Here is a 23139-nt window from a genome sequence, read left to right as displayed (position 1 = left end):
CAAAAAAAAAAAAAAAAAAAAAAGAATTTGTATTTTAATTTATTAGTTTTATATAATAATACATACTTAACTTCTTCAGGTATCCTCTTAAAACTTCAAGTAGTTGAATAAATTAGAATGAGGTGTGGGTAAAGGGTGTTCTAAGAGCGCATAGAGTTACAAAGATTTTGATTTACAGGATTAAATCCATTAGTAAAAAACCATCCCCAAAAGCCATAGAAATATCAGTTAACCGCCCCCCCCCCATGATGTTACCCAGGAGATTATAAAATATAAATTAGTTAGGTCTACATGTTGGAAACCTTAGAAATATTCCCTTTCAATTATAAACTTCTTAACTAAGAGGAAAAACAAAGAGTTACTCATGAAAAGTTAAAAATTAAAACAAACAAAGGGGCCGGGCGCGGTGGCTCAAGCCTGTAATCCCAGCACTTTGGGAGGCCGAGGCGGGTGGATCACGAGGTCAAGAGATCAAGACCATCCTGGTCAACATGGTGAAACCCCGTCTCTACTAAAAATACAAAAAACTAGCTGGGCATGGTGGCGCGTGCCTGTAGTCCCAGCTGCTCGGGAGGCTGAGGCAGGAAAATTGCCTGAACCCAGAAGGCGGAGGTTGCGGTGAGCCGAGATCGCGCCATTGCACTCCAGCCTGGGTAACAAGAGCGAAACTCCGTCTCAAAAAAAAAAAAAAAAAAAAAAAACAAAGGATCTAAAAAGAAGAAAATATTTCGTGGGGATTTGCTAAACATGATGAAGAAATGATTATTCTTTCTTATTAAATTTTACCTCTCTGAGGCCTTGGTTTAACAGTTTTCAGAGATCACAATCATCCGACATTTGGATTCCTTTGCATTATTGAGATCTGGGTTTTCTCTTAATTTCAGTGTAAAAAGACATCAAAGACCTCACTAACCATCCAGGTCAAAGATTAGGTAAGAATAAATGGCCCAGAGACTAGCTTGATGTGAGTATATTTACTCCTAGTGATGTTCTCAGTCCATACATTGTCCAAATTATTACTGCTTTTTTTTTTTGAGACAGAGCCTTGCTTTGTCGCCAGGCGCCAGGCTGGAATGCAGTGGTGTGATCTTGGCTCACTGCAACCTCCACTTCCTGGGTTCAAGCAATTCTCCTGCCTCAGCCTCCCAAGTAGCTGTGACTACAGGCACGTGCCACCACACCCACCTAATTTTTGTATTTTTTTAGTAGAACGGGGTTTCACCATGTTGGCCAGGATAGTCTCGATCTCTTGACCTCATGATCCGCCCGCCTCGGCCTCCCAAAGTGCTGGGATTATAGACGTGAGCAACCACACCTGACCTACTGCTTTTTTTTTTTTTAAACAAAGCACTCTGGTACCCCAGAGGGGTTGCAGTGATGCAATCTTGGCTCACTGCAACCTCTGCCTCCCGGGTTCAAGCGATTCTCCTGTCTCACGCTCCCAAATAACTAGGATTACAGGCATGTGCCACAGTGCCTGGCTAATTTTCGTATTTTTGGTAGAGACAGAGTTTCATCATGTTGGCCAGTCTGGTCTTGAACTCCTGGCTTCAAGTGATCCACCCGCCTTGACCTCTCAAAGTGCTGGGACTACAGGTGTGAGCCACTACACCCGGCATTACTGCATTATTAATAGAACTGGAGAACTAAGGTACCAGTGGAGGGACTCTCAGGAAAAAGGCTTAAAGGATGGTAGAGATCATTTCTTCCTCTACAGGCAAGGAGTCTTTGCTTTAATCAGAACATCTGAGATGTTCTCACAGATATATTCCACCCCTTCTGGTTCGTGGGGTCTATGGCTCTGACCAGCCTGAAGAGGCCATTCACCTTTAAAGCATGAAAATCTCGGCTTTCCTCTAAGTCCACCTTGACCTCGTCTCTGCTAGCCTGACAACTGTGCTTTTTATTGGAGTCATTCAAGTGCACCAGTAGTTTTTTACAGTCCAATATTAGAGGAAAGTACACTCAAAAAACTTTTTTTAGTAGAGAGATGTGGATTCTACTGTGTTGCCCAGGCTGGTCGTGAACTCCTGGCCTCAAGTGATCCTTCAGCCTCGGCCTCCCAAGGTGCTGGGATTATAGGAGTGAGCCACTATTCCTGGCCAAAAGTACATATTTTAATGTTTTAACCTACATTATTATTTCAAAAAATAAAATATTATGCTTTCTATGGCATTTCTGTGACAGAAAAAAAGGGGGACGTTGTTTGTAGTTTTGGGTCACAAGCAGGAGGGGAGGGAGGGAGGGAGGGAGTTTCTCTCACCCCAGGCATTGAGTCTTAGCAGGCCTAGAATTACCTGGGAATTGGGGAGCAGAGGGGACCATTTGGAAAAAGCAAATGGTTCAACCAGCATCCTGGCCTGGCCATCCAGAAAACTCTGCTGTAGCTGCCTAAGGGACCACAGGGAACTTCTCAGATGCCACCCTCCTATTATTTAGACCCTTTCCCCTTCCCAAACCACAGTAGTTACAGCACATCACACAAAGGGCCAGCCACTGTTGTGCCCTGAGAAGGAAGGTTGTAGAACAAGAGGTGTACCAATTAAGTTTTTGTTTCATAGAGACTTGGACTCTTTTTTTTTTTTTTTTTTGAGATGGAATCTCACTCTGTTGCCCAGGCTGAAGTGCAGTGGCATGATCTTGGCTCACTGCAACTTCCGCCTCCTGGGTTCAAGCAATTCTCCTGCTTCAGCCTCCCAAGTAGCTGGGATTACAGGCACCCGCCACCTTGCCCTGGCTAATTTTTTGTATATTTAGCAGAGACAGGGTTTTGCCCTGTTGGCCAGCCTGGTCTTGAACTCCTGACCTCAGGTGATCCTCCCGCCTTGGCCTCCCAAGGTGCTGGGATTACAGACGTGGTCCACCGCGCCGGCCGGGACTTGGACTCTTATCTTACATTCAGCTTGGCAAGGTTGAAAGCATAAAGAGACCTCTTCTCTCTTCCGAGAGCCAGTGACTCTTGCAACCTCATTGACTGACTGAGGGTGGTTCTAGATCTGGTAGAATAACAGTTAACACTGAGGTGGAGCCTGCTGGGTGCAGGGCACTGTTTCAAGTGCATTGTGTGTATTAATTCAGTAAGTCCGCAAAACCTCCCTGTGGGGTACTCCTGTTACCCCATTTTACAGAGCAGGAAACAGAGGCACTGAGAAGAAAAGAACTTCCTTAAGACTCATACCCAGGCAGACAGTGTACCTCCAGAGTCCAAGCTTGCAGCCAGGAGTCTCAGTCTCAGCCAGATAGTAAATATTGTAGTCTCTGTGGGCCATACAGTCTCTGCTATGGTGGTGTAAAAACATCCATAGACAACACTGAAGTGAATGAACATAGATGTGTTCCAATAAAACTTTATTTACAAAAAACAGGCAATGGGCAGGATTTGGCCCATGGGCCTTAGTTTGCATACTATAGCTCTTAACCACTACATAGTACTACGCTGCAGGTACATAAAACTCAGTCATTTACATAAAACTCTCTATTTATATTTCCTCAGACCACCTCAGGCCCCATGACATTCCATTCAACAATTATCATTATATGGAATCTATAGTTTACAACACATCTGCTCTTCACAGCACTTTTGTGAGGCAGGGTTAATCAGTGTCCCGGTTTTAGAGAAGAGCTAAACAAGGCTTTAAAGACAAAGTTACCTGCCCAGAGTCTCAAATTACAAAGTTCTTTGGCACATTCTACATTTGAAGTCTAACTCAATAAAAGCCCATCTAGCCTGACACTGACATTTACTTTTTTTTTCTAAAATTTGTCCTTTTTATAAATATATTCTGGGCTGTGCTTTCTGGTTGGGGAAGCAAACAAGAAGCACCCTAGTTGCTTCTTCTGGACCTTCTAGAATCTTCTATTTTGACCTTCTAGGACGTTCTAGATGAAAAATGTTCTTACACCAGGCCAAGTCTCTGAAAGCCGTAGGGGATGGGTACAGCCTAAGTTTAACTGCTGACACTGCTTGCTGCTTCTCATTCTAAGAACCGGGCAGGATGGGTCAAATGCAGCATCTGTGCACCAATGTAGGGCCTTGGAATATGAGCCATGACATCACACTAACAATTATTTAGAGCTTACAGCATGCTAGGTGCTGTGCTAAGTATTTATATAATCGTATTTAACCTTTAGAAGAACTCTTCAGGTAGGCAGGCCTCATTATTCCTATATTACAGATGAAAAAACAGGTACAGAGAGCAAAATAATGTGTGCTATAAGGACTGAGTGTCCTGTGTCCCTGACTTTTTTTTGAGATAGAGTTTTGCTCTTGTGGCCCAGGCTGAAGTGCAATGGCGAGATCTTGGCTCACCCCAACTTCCGCCTCCCAGGTTCAAGCGATTCTTTTACCTTAGCCTCCCAAGTAGCTGAGATTACAGGCATGCACCACCACGCCTGGCTACTTTTTTGTATTTTTAGTAGAGACAGGGTTTCTCCATGTTGGTCAGGCTAGTCTTGAACTCCTGACCTCAGGTGATCTGCCCCCCTTGGCCTCCCAAAGTGCTGGGAGTACAGGCATGAGCCACTGCACCCACCCAACCTTTCTTTGATTATTGTTTTATTTTGATCAAAAACACAACTTAAAATTTCCCATCTTAACCATGTTTAGGTGCATCGTTCAGTCATGGTAGCTGTATGCACACTGTTGTGCAAAAGAGCTCTAGAACATTTTCATCTTGCAAATGGAAACTTTGTTCATTGAACGACAACTCCCCTTGTCTCTGATGTATTAAAGGAGAACTTAGTCAGATGTTCATACGCAGGGCATAGTGCCAATCCAGGGCAATAACAGAGACACTTCCAGTCAAAACAATCTCTTTCTCATTCCCGTGCTACGTCTGAGGCATGTGAATACAGGAGTAAAGAAAAAGAAAGGCAGTCTCTCGGGGAGGACTTGGCTCTTAGGTCTCTCTGACCAGGGCTTTCCATCCTTCCCACTGCTCATCTCTGGTGACATTGCGTAAGCCTGTATGACTCCCAGAAGGTAACCACAGCGTGGTACAAGGTAATATCTCACTATCCCACCACAATGTTTTCCACAGTTTATTTTGAATTTTTGGGGAAAGGGTCTTGCTATGCTGCCCAGGCTGGTCTTGAACTCCTGGCCTCAAGCCATCTGCCCACCTCAGCCTCTTGAGTTGCCAGGACTACAGGCATACCCCACCACACAGGGCCCTGTTTTCCACCGTTATTGTGCAAGAGCATAGCCTTACTTAACCTTCAAAAATTTCTACTGAGAAATGATCATTACTTGTGTCACTGAGGGCTAGAGAAACATCAGTCAGATGGAACTCACAGTGGCTACCGCTCGTGATCCAGAGGCCTGATGCCTGATGGACACAGCACTCAGTTGCTGCTGTTGTGCTGGGCTCACTGATCCCGCTGTCAGAATTAAACGTAGGGAAGCTTTTGCCAAAGGTCTCTTGCCCAGCTCCTAGATGCCGAAACATCCTTCCTGTTTACTGACTCCACAGTAGGTTATAGCTGTGTTTTCTTTTTCTTTCTTTTTTTTTTTTTTTTAAGATGGAGTCTCACTCTGTCACCCAGGCTAGAGTGCAGTGGTGCGATCTCAGCTCACTGTAACCTCTGCTTCCTGGGTTCAAGCAATTCTCTGCCTCAGACTCCCAAGTAGCTGGGATTACAGGTGCGCACCACATCCGGCTAATTTTTGTATTTTTAGTAGAGATGCAGTGTCACCATCTTGGCCAGGCTGGTCTCGAACTCCTGACCTCATGATCCACCCCTCTCGGCCTCCCAGAGTGCTGGGATTACAGGCATGAGCCACCGCGCCCAGTCAGATGACAGCTGCGTTTTCCAGCTTAAACTACAGTCGTATTTGTTTTGTTTCTATCAGAACGTGAAAAAGACAGACTGGTTCCAGGAGTGGCCAGATTCCTACGCCAAACACATCTATAGCTCGGAGGACAAGAATGCACAGCGGCACCTGAGCAGCTGGGCCATGCGCAACACCAACAACCACAACTCCCGCATCCTCAAGAAGTCCTGCCTTGGTGTGGTGGTGTGTGGCCGCGACTGCCTTGCAGAGGAGGGGCGCAAGATCTACCTGAGACCTGCTATCTGTGACAAGGCCCGGCAGAAGCAGCAGAGTGAGTAGAGCTTGGTAGCACCAGCAAAAAGCTGGCATCCATCAGATGCCCCTGCCAGATGGGTCACTGTATCCCAGCACTGCCCCGGGATGCAATGCTCACCCTGGAGTGTAGTGGAGGCCAAGGCTGTTCTGACGTGGAGCAAATGGAGGGGAACCAACCAGACCTCTTGTGTCCCAGCAGGGACCTCACGTATTTGCTATACCCAGAGTGCCCACCACCAAAAGGGTTAGGACACCAGACTCAAGGCTCCTGTTAAAGGGAAGATGGTAGGTGTGGTGACTCACACCTGTAATCTCAGCACTTTGGGAGGCCAAGATAGAGGATTGCTTGAGCCCCAGATGTTCCAGACCAGCCTGGGAAACATAAAGAGACTCCCATCCCTACAAAAAATTTAAAAATTATTTGGCTGTGGTTGCATGTGCCTGTGGTTGCAGCTACTCCAGAGGCTGAGGCAGGAGGAGTGGTAGAGCCTGGAAAGTCAAGGCTGCAGTGAGCCATAAGGAAGCCACTGCACTCCAGCAAGAGTGAGATCCTGACTCCAAAATAAAGGAAAAACGGCTGGGCGTGGTGGCTTATGCTTATAATCCCAGCACTTTGGGAGGCCAAGGTGGGAGGATCACCTGAGGTCAGGAGTTTGAAACCAGCCTGGCCAACATGGTGAAACCCCATCTCTACTTTAAAACACACACACACACACACACACACACACACACACACACACACACACACACACACACACACACATCAGCTGGGTGTGGGGGCGCGCACCTTATTCCCAGCTACTCAGGAGGCTGAGGCAAGAGAATCCCTTGAACCCGGAAGGTGGAGGTTGCAGTGAGCTGAGATTGCACCACTGTATTCCAGCCTGGGTGACAGAGCAAGACTCTGTCTCCAAACAACAAAAAAAAAGAAAAATGTATCACTTAAGGTGGTAATGTTAATTCATCAATGACCGATGTAAAATTTAGAAGAAAGTAGTTTATTGGACTTGCCACTGGACCTCTTATGGGTCCCTGAGTGATCTCAATGTGTGCATTAATGTGGATGGCAGCTGTGAGACCAAATGAGAGGTTAGACTCAATTCCATTTATTTAGGCTTACATCATAGTCACATGCTGAGATATTTGTTCGTTTTTAAAAACAAATTCACTGGATTATGAAATAGATACATTCAGCATGCCCTGTACCTTGCCCACATCAAACCTCAAGTTACTTTATATTTTTCCCAGTAGTTTGTCTTCAAACTTGCTCAGTCAGGACCTGGTATCAGTCATTTATACCTCTGTGAAAATTTAGTAGCTGCATTCACTCTCCCATGTGGCTTGGCTCCTTAACCCTTAAACCCTGGCCTCTTGACCCTTAGACCTTTAGTTCTCATTAGGAGGTGAAAGAATTTCTCTCTTTTTTTTTTTTTTTGTGTTTTTTGTTTTTTAGACAGAGTCTTGCTCTGTCACCCAGGCTGAAGTACATTGGTGCGATCTCGGCTCACTGCAACCTCCACCTCCCAGGTTCAAGTGATTCTCCTGCCCCAGCCTCTTGAGTAGCTGGGACTACAGGCACCCGCCACCATGCCCGCTAATTTTTGTATTTTTAGTAGAGATGGGGTTTCACTATGTTGACCAGGCTGGTCTCAAGCTTCCAGCCTCAAGTGGATCCACCTGCCTTGGCGTCCCAAAGTGCAGGGATTATGGGTGTGAGCCAACATGCCAGCCAGAATTTCAAATATCACTAAATAAGTAGGGAGAGGTTTTTGAGCAGAAGAGCTCTTCCCTGACCTGTGAAATACCCGACTTGGTAGGCAACCACTTCCCCTATCCATGTGTGAGAGCCATCTGGGCCATTTTGGAGTCCAGGCTTCCTAGGGTCAGGGGTAATATCTAGTGAATGGAAGCCCATAAAACTCTGCCCAGATTTATCTTCTGCCATCCTAGAGTCAGGCCTAAAATCTTTAGGGCTGCACAGGAGTCAACTGACATGGTTCAGCCAGGTGTGGTCATTTTCCTCTGCTCTTTTGTAGGGAAACGCTGTCCCAACTGTGACGGGCCTCTGAAGCTCATCCCGTGCCGAGGTCATGGGGGCTTCCCGGTCACCAACTTCTGGAGACACGATGGACGCTTTATATTTTTCCAGGTTGGATTTTTGAGTTAGTTATGGGAGTTTCATTACTGAGGAGTTTCATTAGAGGCTAGAGATGCGCAGATGAATGAGATCCTGCACCAAGCCTGAGGGCTCTCACTCTGAGACAGCAAGTGTCTGTCCCCCGCACTTCTAATAGATGTTTGAAGTGCTGGGGAGCTCTAGAAGGGGAGATGGCTATCTCTGTCTGCACTCCTCAGGAGAAGTGGCAGCTAATCTAGTCACACTGAGGTTAGCACAGTGCTTCTAAGCATGCTGCTTGCCACTGGTAGCCTTCAGCAAACCTGAGTTCTAATACCAGCTCTGACTTTTCACTCGCTCTGTAAACCTGACTGAGCAGGTGACTTTCTTCCTCCAAGTCCCAGGTTTCTGTAGAATGTGTAAGGAGTACTAATGGGGCAGGGGCATCAACAGTGGTGAAGAATGGACCCTGACTCAGACTGCCCGTGTTTGAATTAGTGGGATGCTGGTAAACCAGCTCTCCAGAAAAGAAAATGTCCTGATTTGTAGCATTTGCCAACTTCTGTAATGGAAATATTCCAACCATGGCTGATTTCAAGCCAGCAGTCCTTTTTAAAAATCAGCCTACAAAATTCCTGAATGTTTAACTATTGACTCTCAGGTTGGCCAGCTCCAGGGAGGGAAATCCTAGTTCCCTCACCTCTGGAGGAGGTTATCCAGGGGGCATAATCGTTCCATGCCTCAGTTTCCTGTTCTGTAAATCGGGAGTGATAATGATAATATGTACCTCAAGGGTTGTGCTGAGCATGAAATGAGATACAAGGCACACAGTGTTTATATCAATGTCCTGTCCATACTACAGGAAGCATTCAATAAGTGTTACATATCACTGTGATTATGGCTTCGCTGGGTGGGTGAGAGGCAGGCAGGCAGTAACACGGTGGGCTTGGAAGCTTCTTCAGAGGTTCATCGAGTCCTGTTACAATAGGCAACTGCCATACCACCCAGGAGGAGGACACACAGTGAAAATGGACGCACCATGAAGCACAGTCTAGTCAGTGTTACCTCGTTTCCTTTTTACTTCCCTGTCTCCTTTCAGTCAAAGGGAGAGCATGATCATCCAAAACCAGAAACCAAGTTGGAAGCCGAGGCAAGAAGAGCCATGAAGAAAGTGCACACAACACCTTCCTCCGTCTCCTTGAGCCTGAAGGGGAGCACAGAGACCAGGGTAACCCTTCATCATGTATGTTCAACACATGTAGTAGCTTGCCATGCCTATGCTGGGGGCAGTAGATTTCCCGGGTGCCTAGCTGACACAGGAAAGCCAGAAATCACGGATTATCAGGCACCTGCATTTCACCACCCGCCTCCACCCACCCCCACCCACCCCTACCTGCCTCCACCCCCCCACCCACCCCCACCTACCCCCACCCACCTCCACCCACCTCCACCCACCTCCCGGATTTCCATACATCCTCAAACAGATTGTTTTCTTAGCACACTCTACCAAGATGAAATAAGCAAGCAGTTTCTGAAAATGATGGCTATCCCAGGGTGGCAATGGTGGAGTGGAGGCTACTCCCCACAGACAAACTGTGACACAAAGGCCACGGCTTTATGGGCAGCAGATCATAGGTTTTTGCATTTGTCTGCTTAATATGGTTAGTAATTCCTATACTTTTTCTACTGTTCAAAGTTGCACATTTCTTTCTGGGAGAACAGAGATGGAGCTGGTCTATTCCCAGAGACTCTAAATGTACTTTATAAAGGAAAATTGTAATTGGGTCTGTTGTAGGGAAATGTGAGTCCCCCAAACCCAAATGGCTGTTCCCTTATCCTTTCTCCCAGCCATAGGACAAGTCAAGGGGCATCTCAGTCCCTCATCCACTCTACCTGGTCACAGCCCTTTTTCTCTAGCCCCTGAAACTATCTCCTTGATAGGTAGTAGTGTTACCTAAACAAGAGCATAATTTAATTCTCAACCAGATTCTTTTCTTAATGATTAACTGAAGAACAATATACTTCCCCCATTTAGAAAAATCTACCACTTGTATTCTAGAGGTCTGAATAATGGTTCAACAAAATCCCCATGAATTCAGAGAAAAATCTCTTGAGGAAAGGAAAAACAGCAGCAGCAACTATGGTTTCTCACACTCCAACCAGCACTGAGAAATAGAAAAGTCAAGGGTGGAAATGATGAGGGCGAGAGACCCCTGAGATCTGTACTGAGTATAATATAAATCTTTGTAGTTATACTTTGATTTTTTGTAAATAGCTCCTTGTAAGTTTCTCAAAAAGGCAATTAGGGGGCCAGGCACTGTGACTTAATTCCAGCACTTTGGGAGGCCAAGACAGGTGGGCCACTTGAGGTCAGGAGTTCAAGACCAGCCTGAACATGGCAAAACCCCATCTCTACTAAAAATATAAAAATTAGCCGGGCATGGTTGCACACGCCTGTAATCCCAGCTATTGGGAGGCTAAGACACGAGAATCGCTTGAACACAGGAGGTGGAGGTTGCAGTGAGCCGAAGTCGTGCCACGGCACTCCAGCCTGACTGGGCAACAAAGCGAGACTCCATCTCAAAAAAAAAAAAAAAAGGCAATTAGGATATCAGATTTGTGTTTTGTGTTTGAGTGTGAAACATCTTAAATACACTCATGTCTCTACAGAGGGTAGGGAAATTCAGCTCTTAACTGGTTAGTAGGCTTTAACATGGAAACAGAGGCAGCCTTTGCTTTTTTCTTTTTTGTTTTTTGAGATGGAGTTTCACTCTGTTGCCCAGGCGGAGTGCAATGGTACGATCTTGGCTCACCACAACCTCCATCTCCCGGGTTCAAGTGATTCTCCTGCCTCAGCCTCCCAAACAGCTGGGATTACAGGCATGCACCACCATGCCCGGCTAATTTTGTATTTTTAGCAGAGAAAGGGTTTCTCCATGTTGGTCAGGCTAGTCTTGAACTCCCAACCTCAGGCGATTCGCCCACCTTGTCCTCCCAAAGTGCTGGGATTTGTCAGGCATGAGCCACCGCGCCTGGCTGCCTTTGCTTTTTTCAAGCGTTTCATGGTTGTGGTCAAGCTGCTGCATGTTTGTACGTCAAGTATTAATATGTAAGGAATGAGGAAAGTCTGACGGAGCTCTTATTTGTGCAGAGTAACTCATGGATGCCTATGGTAGTGGTTTTGATTTGCTTAACTTATTAACAGGAGCATTTCACTTTCCTTTCCAGTCTCTTCCAGGTGAAACCCAAAGTCAGGGGAGTTTACCTTTGACTTGGTCTTTCCAGGAAGGTGTCCAATTGCCTGGTAGTTACAGTGGACATTTAATAGCTAACACTCCTCAACAGAACTCACTAAATGATTGCTTTTCCTTCTCCAAGAGTTATGGTCTGGGAGGAATCACAGATCTGACTGACCAGACTTCCCCTGTGGACCCCACGAAGCTCTATGAAAAGCGCAAATTGTCTAGTAGCAGAACCTACGGTAGTGGAGACCTGCTTCCTCCTTCTGCCTCCGGAGTCTACTCTGATCATGGCGATCTGCAAACGTGGAGTAAAAACGCTGCTTTGGGGAGAAATCCTCTTAATGACAACTGTTATTCCAATTATCCTTTTTCTCTGACCAGCTGGTCTTGCAACTTCTCTTCTTCCCAAAACTCTTCAGAACCCTTTTACCAGCAGATTCCATTGGAGCCATCTGCAGCCAAAACTGGCTGTCCGCCATTATGGCCAAATCCAGGGGGTAATCTTTATGAAGAGAAGGTACATGTGGATTTTAACAGCTACGTCCAGTCCCCTGCGTACCATTCACCTCCGGAAGACCCCTTTCTCTTCACCTACACCTCTCATCCTCACCAGCAATATTCACTGCCAAGCAAGAGCAGCAAATGGGATTTTGAGGAAGAAATGACATACTTGGGTTTGGAACACTGCAACAATGAGATGCTTCTGAACCTGTGTCCTTTAAGATGACTCAACTCTTGCTAGGTGCGCCCTCGACCCTCAAAAATGGGGAAGGGCTGAAAGAATTTCCTTAGGAAATAATTTTAAAAACATAACCACAGATAAATGAGAATCATGATAAGCAGTAGACAAGGCTTTTTTTTTTTCTTTTTTTTGGAGATAGAGCCTCTGTCACCCAGGCTGGAACGCAGTGGCACAATCTTGGCTCACTGCAACCTTTGCCTCCTGGGTTCGAGCGATTCTCCAGCCTCAGCCTCTCGAGTAGCTGGGATTACAAGCACCTGCCACTGTGCCCAGCTAATTTTTCTATTTTTTGTAAAGACAGGGTTTTGCCATGTTGGCCAGGCTGGTCTCAAACTCCTGACCTCAAGGGATCCGCCTGCCTCAGCCACCCAAAGTGCTGGGATTACAGGCGTGAGCCACCGCACCCAGCTGACAAGAATTTTTTCTTAACATGAGTAATCCTTTGGCTCCTTCTCCTTCACTCTAGTACTTCCATCCTTGGTAAGGAATGGAAACCTGTCCCGTCTAGGATGTGAAATGCCCTCTGCTTTTTCCCCGACATTATTTGGGGTTCCCAGCAGCACCTCATTTGCATTGCATGCTGGGTTTTCATTGTCACTGTTGCAAATCGAGTAGAGCCGACATGTGAAATGCCCACCAACCTAGGATCTGTTCTATGCCTTCTTGAGAACTGAGAATGAAGAAACGGAAATGGATGGTGGAAGAACTGCCTAAGGTGTGAAAAGCTGAAGATTCCACCACTGAAGTACTGAATATTTTGTCTAGTTTGAGACTAGTGTATAAAATACATGTTTTCTAGATGATTTCTAAGACTTGTGAAGACAAGGAACGCAACGTCACCCCATTTTTCATAAAGACAAAGAACAGCAATGTTAAATTGCCATATGAAGAGAAATACTAGTGATGATCGTGGTCTCCTTGCCTCCCGTTTCCTTCCCTCTTCCTCACTGACTTCCCCTTGCACAGGGGCTTTTGTTTTGTTCCATTTATTCTTTATGGCACCTATATCAATGTGGGATTTGTAATAGGTGAGAAATGTTTGCTTAGAGAAGTTTTTGTGCAATTAGCCTGGCAATGATTGGCCGGCCATGTTTGAATGCCAGTTTTTCCTCTTTGCTGAAGTACTTTATAATAAATGTAAGCCTAGACATAAAATCTGGAGAGAACCATGCAATAAACAAATATTTTCAAAGTAAATGATCCCTTCTCCTTTATTAAAGTATTAACAGATGCACATGATAGAAAATTCAAAAGTGAAAAAAGAAGTCTATTTCTAGTCTCCTATCTGTGACACTGACCAGTTTCTTGTCTATTATTCTAGATATTAGCGAAGTTCTCTGCATATATAATTGTATATAATATGTATGAAATATATTACATAAAATAGATACACACTTTTTTTTTGAGATAGAGATTTGCTCTTGTTGCCCAGGCTAGAGTGCAATGGCTCAATCTTGGCTCACTGCAACCTCTGCCTCCCGAATTAAACGATCCTCCTGCCTCAGCCTCCTGAGTAGCTGGGATTATAGAGGCATGCACCACCATGCCCAGCTAATTTTGTATTTTTAGAAGAGACAAGGTTTCTCCATGTGGGTCAGGCTGGCCTCAAACTCCCGACCTCAGGTGATCCACCTGCCTCAGCCTCCCAAAGTGCTGGGATTACAGGCGTGAGCTACCATGCCTAGCCCACACACATATTTTATATATATGTATTTGTGTCTATATATATATATATATATGCATATATGTAGAGAGAAAGATGACATACATGATATCATCAGATTCATGATTCGTTTTTAACATGGAATTTTGTCATTTTCGGATCCAATTTGAGCATTAGGTTCTTATAAGCATATAGGATCACAGCTGTTTCATTTTTAATGGTGCATTATGCATTAAATGACAATTATAATTAAATAGTCCCTATTGATAAACATTTTGATTTGTTCAGAAAACATATTGGCCAGGCATGGACGCTCACACGTGTAATCCCAGCACTTTGGGAGGCCGAGGTGGGCGTATCGCTTAAGCCTGAGCAACATAGCGGGACCCCGTCTCTACAAAAAATTAAAAATTAGCTGGGTGTCATTATGCATACCTGTAGTCTCAGCTACTTGGGAGGCAGGAGGATCACTTGAGTTAGGGAAGTTGATGCTTATCAAATCACTGAGCCATGATTGTGCCACTGCACTCCAGCCTGGATGACAGTCTCAATCAATCGATAAAAACCTTATATATTCAGTTTAGCAGAATTCTAAAGCACATACTTGAGTAAACATCATCTGGACCAAGAAATAGGACCTACTGGCATTGCAGAAGGCCCCCTGATTGTGGATTTCAATCCCACCCACTGTTAGTTTTATACATCTATTGTTTTCTGACCATAGATTAGGATTTAGGACATAGCACCACTCCTCGCACGCATTCTTCCAGCAATTTACAAAGATCAGATGTATTGAAGTACGGTTTACATACGATAAAACTCAAACCATTTTACAGAGTTTTGAACAATGTACATGTGGTCATTGTACACAATGAAGCCTCACCAAAATCAAGATATAGAACATGGCAGTTCCCCTGAAAAGTCCTGTTGTGCCTTTTCCAGTCCATTTCCTCTGGGATCCCCAGCCCCCAGCAACTCCTGGAGGCTTTTATCTCTGGACAAGTGTGGGCAGGCTCCTGTCTGGTCCTGCTGCTCCTTTATCTTTGGGCTTACATTCCTCTCCTCTCGACTGAGTTTGTGTCTTTCCCATTTTTGGTGTATTCCACCGTTTTGATAGAGCACACTCACTCTCCACTAGTTCTCTGAGAAAAGATTTTTGGAGCCCTTGAATGTCTGGGAATGTCTTAATCATATACTTGGTTTTGGTTTTTGTTTTTTAACTTGGCACAGAGTTTACCTGAGACTAGAAGTCTAGGTTAAAAGTAATTTGCATTCAAAATGGCCTGGGGTGGTGGCTCATGCCTATAATCCCAGCACTTTGGGAGGCCAAGGCAGGCGGATCACCTGAAGTTAGGAGTTCAAGACCAGCCTGGTCAACATGGTGAAACCCCGCCTCTACTAAAAAGGCAAAAAATTAGCTGGGTGTAGTGGTGCACGCCTGTAGGACCAGCTACCGGGGAGGCTGAGGCAGGAGAATCTCTCAACCCAGGAGGCGGAGGTTGCAGTGAGCCAAGATTGCTCCATTGCACTCCAGCCTGGGTGACAATGGCAAAACTTTGTCTCAAAAAAAAAAAAATCATTCAAAAATCTAAAGTTACTGCTCCACTGTCCTCTAGCCTTCAGAGCTGCTGTTGAGAAGTCTGGATGTCATTTAGATTTCTGGTCCTTTTAATGTGGCCTGCTTTTTATCTCTAGGAGCTTTTAGATAGTTTTGTTATGTCTTGTTGTTTGAAATCTCATGACAATAAGCCTTGGGATGGGCCTTTTCATTTCTTATTCCTTGTATAAGGCCTTGAGGCTTTTAATATAATAATTCATACTTTTTAGTTCTTAGATATGTTCTTATATTTTTCAAAAATATTTTTTTCTTTCTTTTTTCTCATTGTCTTTTTGGAACTTTTTTTAGATGGGTATTGTATTAAACAAATTTTCGTGGAGCACCTAAGAATGCCCTCATCCTGGGCACTGTGGTTGTGTGGGCTGCTCTACCAGGCAAAATTGCATCTGCTCTGTTCAGTGAGCATTGAAATTCAAGTCTGTTAAAATTAAGATAAAATACAAATAGAAAAATATAAAAGAGGCCGAGCATGGTGGCTCATGCCTGTGAGCCAGCACTTTGGGAGGCCGAGGCGGGTGAATCACCTGAGCTCAGGGGTTTGAGACCAGCCTGGTTGACATGGTAAAATCCCATCTCTTCTAAAAATACAAAAATTAGCCAGGCGTGGTGGCTCATGCCTGTAATCCCGACTACTTGGGAGGGTGAGGCAGGAGAATTGATCAAACCCAGTAGGTGGAGACTGTAGAGAGCTGAGATCGTCCCACTGCACTCCAGCCTGGGCAAGAGTGAGACTCTGTCTCAAAAAAAAAAACAAAAGAAAAGAATATGAAAGGCAAATAAAATGGGAACACGGATATTATTACAGCACTAAAATGTGTTACATTTGATGCTGTCTTGATTTGTATGTGTAAATCATCTCCTGTTTAGTACCTGGCTCAATGCCAGGCTCCTAGAGAGGCTCAGTGTGCATAACTGTCTCAGAATGGCCCAGATGTAAAGAAGTATCAAAGGCCAATCAAGAGCAACTGTTGGGCCAGGTGCAGTGGCTCATGCCTGTGATTCCAGCACTTTGGGAATCCGAGGCAGGCAGATCACTGGAGGTCAGTAGTTCGAGACCAACCTGGCCAAGATGGGGAAGCCCCATCTCTACTAAAAATACAAAAATTAGCCGGGAGTGGTGGTGTGCACCTGAAGTCCCAACTATTTGGGAGGCTGAGGAAGGAGAATAGTTTGAACCCAGGAGGTGGAGGTTGCAGTGAGCTGAGATCATGCCGCTGCACTCCAGCCTGGGTGACAGAGCAAGACTCCATTTCAAAAAAAAAAAAAACACAAAACACACAACAAAACAACAACAAAAACCCACTGTTGTAACTACTATTCTGATCTTTTTTAATAAAAATGTAGTATAAAGGCCGGGCGTGGTGGCTCAAGCCTGTAATCCCAGCACTTTGGGAGGCCGAGGCGGGTGGATCACGAGGTCAAGAGATCGAGACCATCCTGGTCAACACGGTGAAACCCCGTCTCTACTAAAAACTACAAAAAATTAGCTGGGCATGGTGGCGCATGCCTATAATCCCAGCTACTCAGGAGGCTGAGGCAGGAGAATTGCCTGAACCCGGGAGGCGGAGGTTGTGGTGAGCCGAGATCGCGCCATTGCACTCCAGCCTGGGTAACAAGAGCAAAACTCCGTCTCAAAAAAAAAAAAAAAAAAAAATGTAGTATAAATAAGACATCCAAAGTAGGGACTTGTTTCACTGCCTATTTAGTATAAAAAGTCATTTATTACGTAGCTTATGATGGCAGACCAAATGTATGCCTTTGCTGGAGAGCTTAAATGTCAGTAATGAAGTATAAGAAAAAATGAGCCAAGAGAACATAATAACTGCATCAGAAACGTCAACAAATTTCTGGGAGATGAGAAGTGGATGAAGTATATATTGACCTTTAATGAGGAGTCACAAAGAAGTGAAATGGAAAGGCAGGACCCTGGAAAGGCTGTGGGCTGATGTCAATGAGCTGAAGGGTAGGAACGAGAAGAGAGGGTCACCAGAAACAGGACCAATACTAAAAAGTCTTTCTGCAGATCAACTGCTACTAGTTAGGACTTCACCCAAACATGCATCCCAGGGAATAAAACAGTCAAAAAATAATAAAAATAAAAGTAAGACTTGTGTCAAGAGGAGTTGAATGAACTATTCTAGGGGAACTGAGGCTTCTCCTGGGGTACTTGTTCCCTAGAATAAGTACTTTTTGTTGTTGCGTTTTGGAGGTGAAGATCTAAAGGCACCATGAAGCGAAGCCTGTCTGACATTTGATCCTGATGCTGTAAACTTTAGAACCACAGGTAAGAAAAGTTGGCCCTTGCTGCTGTGTAGCCGTGTCCTCAGCTATTTGTGTAGACACAATAATCGGGTTCCAACTTTTTAATTTAACTGCAGATGAAATACAGAAGGCCCCATAATAGTTCCAGCACAGAATGTCAGTGTGGTAAAGGCGTAGTTGACAGAGGTAAAAGAGGAAAAAAGTGGAAGAGGATTTGGGTAGGGTCAACACATCTTTGTGTGAGAGGGAATCAAGAGCGCTGACTAAGGATAGAATAATATGCAGTTGTTTAATGTTACTTTAAGTTGCAAATATATGCAGCAGAGGCATGGAGAATAATCGTATAACAGCATACGACTGCAAAAAGTCAAGAAGAAGGTAGAGGCAGGGAAAGGAGTAACAACGCAAGTGAGTTAAAGCCTCATTTTTCATTCTGGGCATTCAATAGAGATCTAGATTTGATAAGAAATTGAGGAATAAGCATGTGATTTAGAATGATCAGAGTTGCGTCAGAAAACCAGTTAGAAAAGGTTTAAATTTGCTGTGTCTTGGGGAGCATTGAGTGGGCAGTACTTTTGGTATAAACGCTGTACTGTTGTATTTTTTTTTTTTTTACCATGTACAATGTTTTCTGTTGAAAAATTTAACAAAAATGAAATAAAAATCACTAGATGAACTTAATGTAAATTTGTCACACATATTTTTAATGGCTTATGTTGTTAGTTGCATATGATATTATCATTTGTGGAGAGTTTTTGTTTTGTTTTGGTAGAAAAGGGGTCTTTTGTGTTGCTCAGGCTGGTCTCGAACTTCTGGACTCAAGGGAGCCTCCTGCCCAGCCTCCCAAAGCACTGGGATTGAGTCTCCACGCCTGTCCACCATTTGTGTTTATATATAAATACAAATGTGCTATTATTCAGTATTTTTCTACAAACTACTGACATATTAGCTGATCCTGAGGACATTAATGGTCCTTCATTTAGGGGAGTGCTTTCACTTGTGGGTACTATTTAATCAGGAGATGGGTAAATGGAGAGGACTGAGCTGAGAGGCAAGGGAGAAGATATTCCTGGCCTCGTCAATGGGGTAGGATGGGAGCGAAGACGGTTGGCTGAGGTGCTGCCAGACTGTAAGTGGCCCTGACCCCAGGTGGCACCTTAACAGTCATTGCTTTTGTCCACCTGCCTCTGCCATGGAGTCCACCAGGAAGGGTCAAAGCTAAACTGGACTTGGACATCTGGACTGGGTGGGTAGGTGGAAATGCTGTCTTGGTGGTCAAATGAGTCCTCCCAAGTTCCTGGGACGAGTGAGAGAGAAAGAGACCTTCAAAAGCAGGGAGAGGGGAGGACTGGGGGAGACGGAGTGCCAGCTAAACAATTATATGTCGTGATGGAGGGAAAAAAAGATGGGACAAATTTTAAAACCAGAACCAACTTCTAAACTTCGGTTCTGATGTTCAAAACAGAAAGAATAAAGTTCAGATACTGACTAGAATCCTTCCCTCAAATTTAGAGCATTGTTCTGGGAAAAAACAAAGTGTCAGTCCCTGGGTGATTTCAGCGGTTTATCTTCTCATTCCGCAATATTTACATAGAGGCCACTTCCACAGCAGTTTTTTTCTGACCAGGAGAGAAGACACATCTCCAGAGAGCTCTTTTCCTAGCTGTCTTTTGCCTTGCCTGGAAAAAGTCATTTTGGAATCTAAACATTCCCTGCTATGATTCGTCACAGAGCACCTGTGTTCCTTTTGGTTTATAATAAAATGATAATTGGATGGTACTCTAGAGACGTAGGGTTTGGGGGGCTGACGGAGGGGAAGATGTAAAAGCCTGAGGGTTCCTGTTTCTTCACCTTCCCTTTGTAGGACTTCATGCCAGCATTTCTCTCTTTGTGAGTACAACAAAAACAGAGTTGCTATTCTCTTCTCTGAGGATAATAAATAGCTTGTATCTAGTTCCCTGTCAGTCCAGGGAACTAGATAGAGCAAGTTTTCACGTGCCCTTGTTAGACCAGGACTGTTTTTTTTCCAGGCTGTTTGGACCCGCTGGTATTTGCTCTGAACCTAAGAGAGCTGGAGAACATTCATTTGAGGAACTCAAGTCTCTGAGCTGTTGAAACTCCATTTTGAGATGCTGAACGTTTCTATGGAGGTTGGGATGGGAGGTTCAATATTCCAATACTTTTTTATTGAAAGTGTGGAGTGTGGCAGACCTTGGGCCAAATGCTTTATATAATTATTTAATCCTTATAATGATGATGAAGAACATGTTGTTTTCCTCACTTAACAAACAAGGAAACTGATCTGTGAGATACAAGGAGGCAACTTAGAAGGATGCCTAAGAGAGAATATGAATAATGGTTAGTTAAGAGTATGAGACTTCAGTCTTCAAACCAGGCAATACTGCCTTGTATGTGTGTGTGTTTAAGGGGGTGGACGGAGTTCCCAGATCCCTTTCTTTTCAATTTTGGGAAAAATTTTCAAGGCAGTCTTTGCTTAAAGAGGAAATGGCGGGGGTATTTGCTGCTGCAAGTAATTGTGCTCAAGGCTAGCCTGGAGGCCAAGCACAGGGGCTCACACCTGTAATTTCGGCACTTTGGGAGGTCAGGCAGGAGAATTGCCTGAGGACAAGAGTTAGAGACCAGTCTGGGCAACACAGGAAGACCCCTTCTCTACAAAAAATCAAAAAGTAGCCTGGTATGGTGGTATACTAGGTGATGGATGGCTTGAGCCCAGGAGTTTGAGGCTGCAGTGAGCTATGATTGCGCCACTGCACTTTAGACTGAGCAATAGATCAAATACCTGCACAGTAGAGCATATATATTTATTTATTTAAAGGCTAGCCTGAAATAGATTTGTGAATCACACAAATTTATTTTTGATATCCTACTTCAGTATCCCTTTTGAACTGTTTTCAGGATATTCAACCTTATAATCACAGAAGTACAAAGGAAAGCTACATTAAGATTCTTTTTTCACCTCCCAGACTAGCAACAATCCAAGATTTTGACCATACAGCCTGGTGGTCAGGTACGCTGATATACACTGATGGTGGAGGTATTCGTTGGTACAACCACAGGGAGGGAAATTCGGTAATCTTTATCAAAATTACAAATGGATTTCCCCTTTGCTCTAACGATTCCACTTTTGAGATTTATTCTACAGTACACTGGCATATGTGTGAAATGATGAGTAGACAAGTTTATCCATTGCAGCGCTCTTTGAATAGCAGAAGATTAAAAATAAACCAAATGTTCATTGATGGAGACCAGTTAAGAATATTTTCATAGAACCATTCAACAGAGTACTAAGCTGTTGTGGAAAAGAATGAGAAAACTTCTCCACATATCCTTATGGAAAGAAACTTCAGAGCAGATTGTCAAGAGAGAAAAAGACAAGGTCAAAAACAGTATGTATTGTATGCTAGCTACATGGTGAATAGAAACATGAAAACAAGTTTACATTTCGATTTGCTTGATTATGCATAAAGAAACTAGGATACATATGAAACTAGGAAAACAGGTGGTATCTGTGTGTGTGTGCGTGTGTCTGTGTGTACAGCTAGTGTTCAACTTACGACCACGGTCGGGACCGCGGACCGATCATAACACGATTTGGTCGTAAGTTGAGTAGGCTATATGTACAGTTGAAATGGTGCACGCGGAGATGGTAGTGCTGCCGGAAGCTGGTCCGCACTGTCATACGCCCAGCTGGGCAACGTTTGCGCTGCCAGACGTGGAGCAGTCGTGGCTAGCGATTGTGGTCGTAAAGTCAAATGGTCGTAAATTGCATAGGTGGTAAGTCGGTCAATACCTGTATATGAGAGCAGGAGAGAGAGATGTGTGTTTGGGGAAGAATCGGTAGGTAGGGAACAAGAGTGGGAGGTAGACTTTATTTTTGAGACAGAGTTTCGCTCTTGTTGCCCAGGCTGGAGTGCAATGGCACAATCTCAGGTCACCACAAACTCCGCCTCCCAGGTTCAAGTGATTTTCCTGCCTCAGCCTCCCTAGTAGTTGGGATTGCAGGCGTGCACCACCATGCCCAGCTAATTTTTGTATTTTTAGTAGAGACAGGATTTCTCCATGTTGGCCAGGCTGCGCTAGAACTCCTGGCCTCGAGTGATCTGCTTTCCTCGGCCTCCCAAAGCGTGGGATTACAGGCATGAGCCACCATGCCCCGCCTCCTATCTTCTTGAAAAAATTTTTTCACTGCTGGGCACTTCTCAAAATGCACTCTACCATGTTGGCCCTGCTTGTTTTCTAGTTAGTGGTTCACATTTACTAAGCACCTACTATGTGCCAGGTTGTTTTTTGTTTTTTTAAGACAGTCTCTGTAGCTCAGGTTGGAGCGCAACGGCACAATCTCAGCTCACTGCAACCTCTACCTCCCAGGTTCAAGAGATTCTCCTGCCTCAGCCTCCTGAGTAGCTGGGATTACAGGCGCATACCACCACACCTGGCTAATTTTTGTGTTTTTAGTAGAGATGGGGTTTCACCATGTTGGTTAGGCTGGTCTTGAGCCCTTGACCTCACCATCCACCTGCCTCCGCCTCCCAAACTTCCTAGATTACAGGCATGGGCCTGTAATCTGTTTTAAGGACTGTGTATTCATTTACCCATTTAAGATTTACAGTAACACTATGAGGCCAGTGCTGGTATCACCACTCCCATTGTACAAGTGATAAAGTGCGGCTCAGAAAGAACTAATATTCCCAGAAGCATATAGTTCATAGCTTGACAAAGCCAGGATTTTGACCCAAGTAGTTGTGCTCAAAGCTGATGTTCCCTCAAACCTCAATAATGCCCAAAGCCTTTGGAAGGAAGAGGCATTGCTCATGGGTAGAGGAGAAGTGCATACCTCCAGCAATTGCTCTGACACCATTAGGGCATGAAGCATCAGCACTTGGCTACCTCACCACCTGCTCCTGGTCATCAGTACTCAGCAATCTCTCCGAGAATAGAGGCAGACCCTCTCCTCACACACAACTTTTCCCAGAGGAGTCCCACTGCAGAGATGCCTGTATCTTGGTGACATCCACTCTGGGCTGGAAGGCCAAGTCAGTGGCAGGAATGATGTCTGGAGTGTGCTGCCCTCAGAGTTTCTTTGAGGACCTGGGTCTTGCTGCTGTGTCTCACCTTTAAGCCATATTCTTTAGCAGTCATGGAGTTTCCCCACTAGGATCCCCACTCTTCCTCCCTATAGTCTCACTTGCCACAAGCCTCCTGACCCTCTCAAGTCCCTCATTCATATCTGTACACACTTGTATTCCAGCCATGGAAGAATTCAATTTCATTCTCATAGAGCTCCTGACCCCCTGCAGGGGTCCCTTGCTTAAGAAGCAGAAGAAATTTGGACTGCCACATAACAGGTGGAGCAGACTTCAGGGTAACTACCAAGTGACCAACCATAA

The 23139-nt window shown here is 44.7% G+C and overlaps 1 protein-coding gene across 1 annotated transcript in view; it reads left to right on the top strand.

The window, feature by feature from the left end:
• GCM1 (glial cells missing transcription factor 1) overlaps positions 1-13385 on the top strand; it is a 22339-nt gene extending 8954 nt beyond the window's left edge. The window contains exons 2-5 of the mRNA XM_032299703.1: positions 5852-6104; positions 8125-8237; positions 9304-9432; positions 11433-13385. Coding sequence (XP_032155594.1) covers positions 5852-6104; positions 8125-8237; positions 9304-9432; positions 11433-12173 — 1236 coding nt within the window. The 3' untranslated portion in view covers positions 12174-13385. The remainder of the gene's footprint in view (positions 1-5851; positions 6105-8124; positions 8238-9303; positions 9433-11432) is intronic.
• Positions 13386-23139: the final 9754 nt, after the last annotated feature.

The sequence above is a fragment of the Sapajus apella genome, unplaced genomic scaffold, assembly GCF_009761245.1.
Source record: "Sapajus apella isolate SASKATOON/1434 unplaced genomic scaffold, GSC_monkey_1.0 scaffold41, whole genome shotgun sequence".
NCBI classification, from domain to species: Eukaryota; Metazoa; Chordata; class Mammalia; order Primates; family Cebidae; genus Sapajus; species Sapajus apella.
Note: the sequence above shows the minus strand (reverse complement) of the source record. Positions and strands in the feature narration are given on the sequence as shown.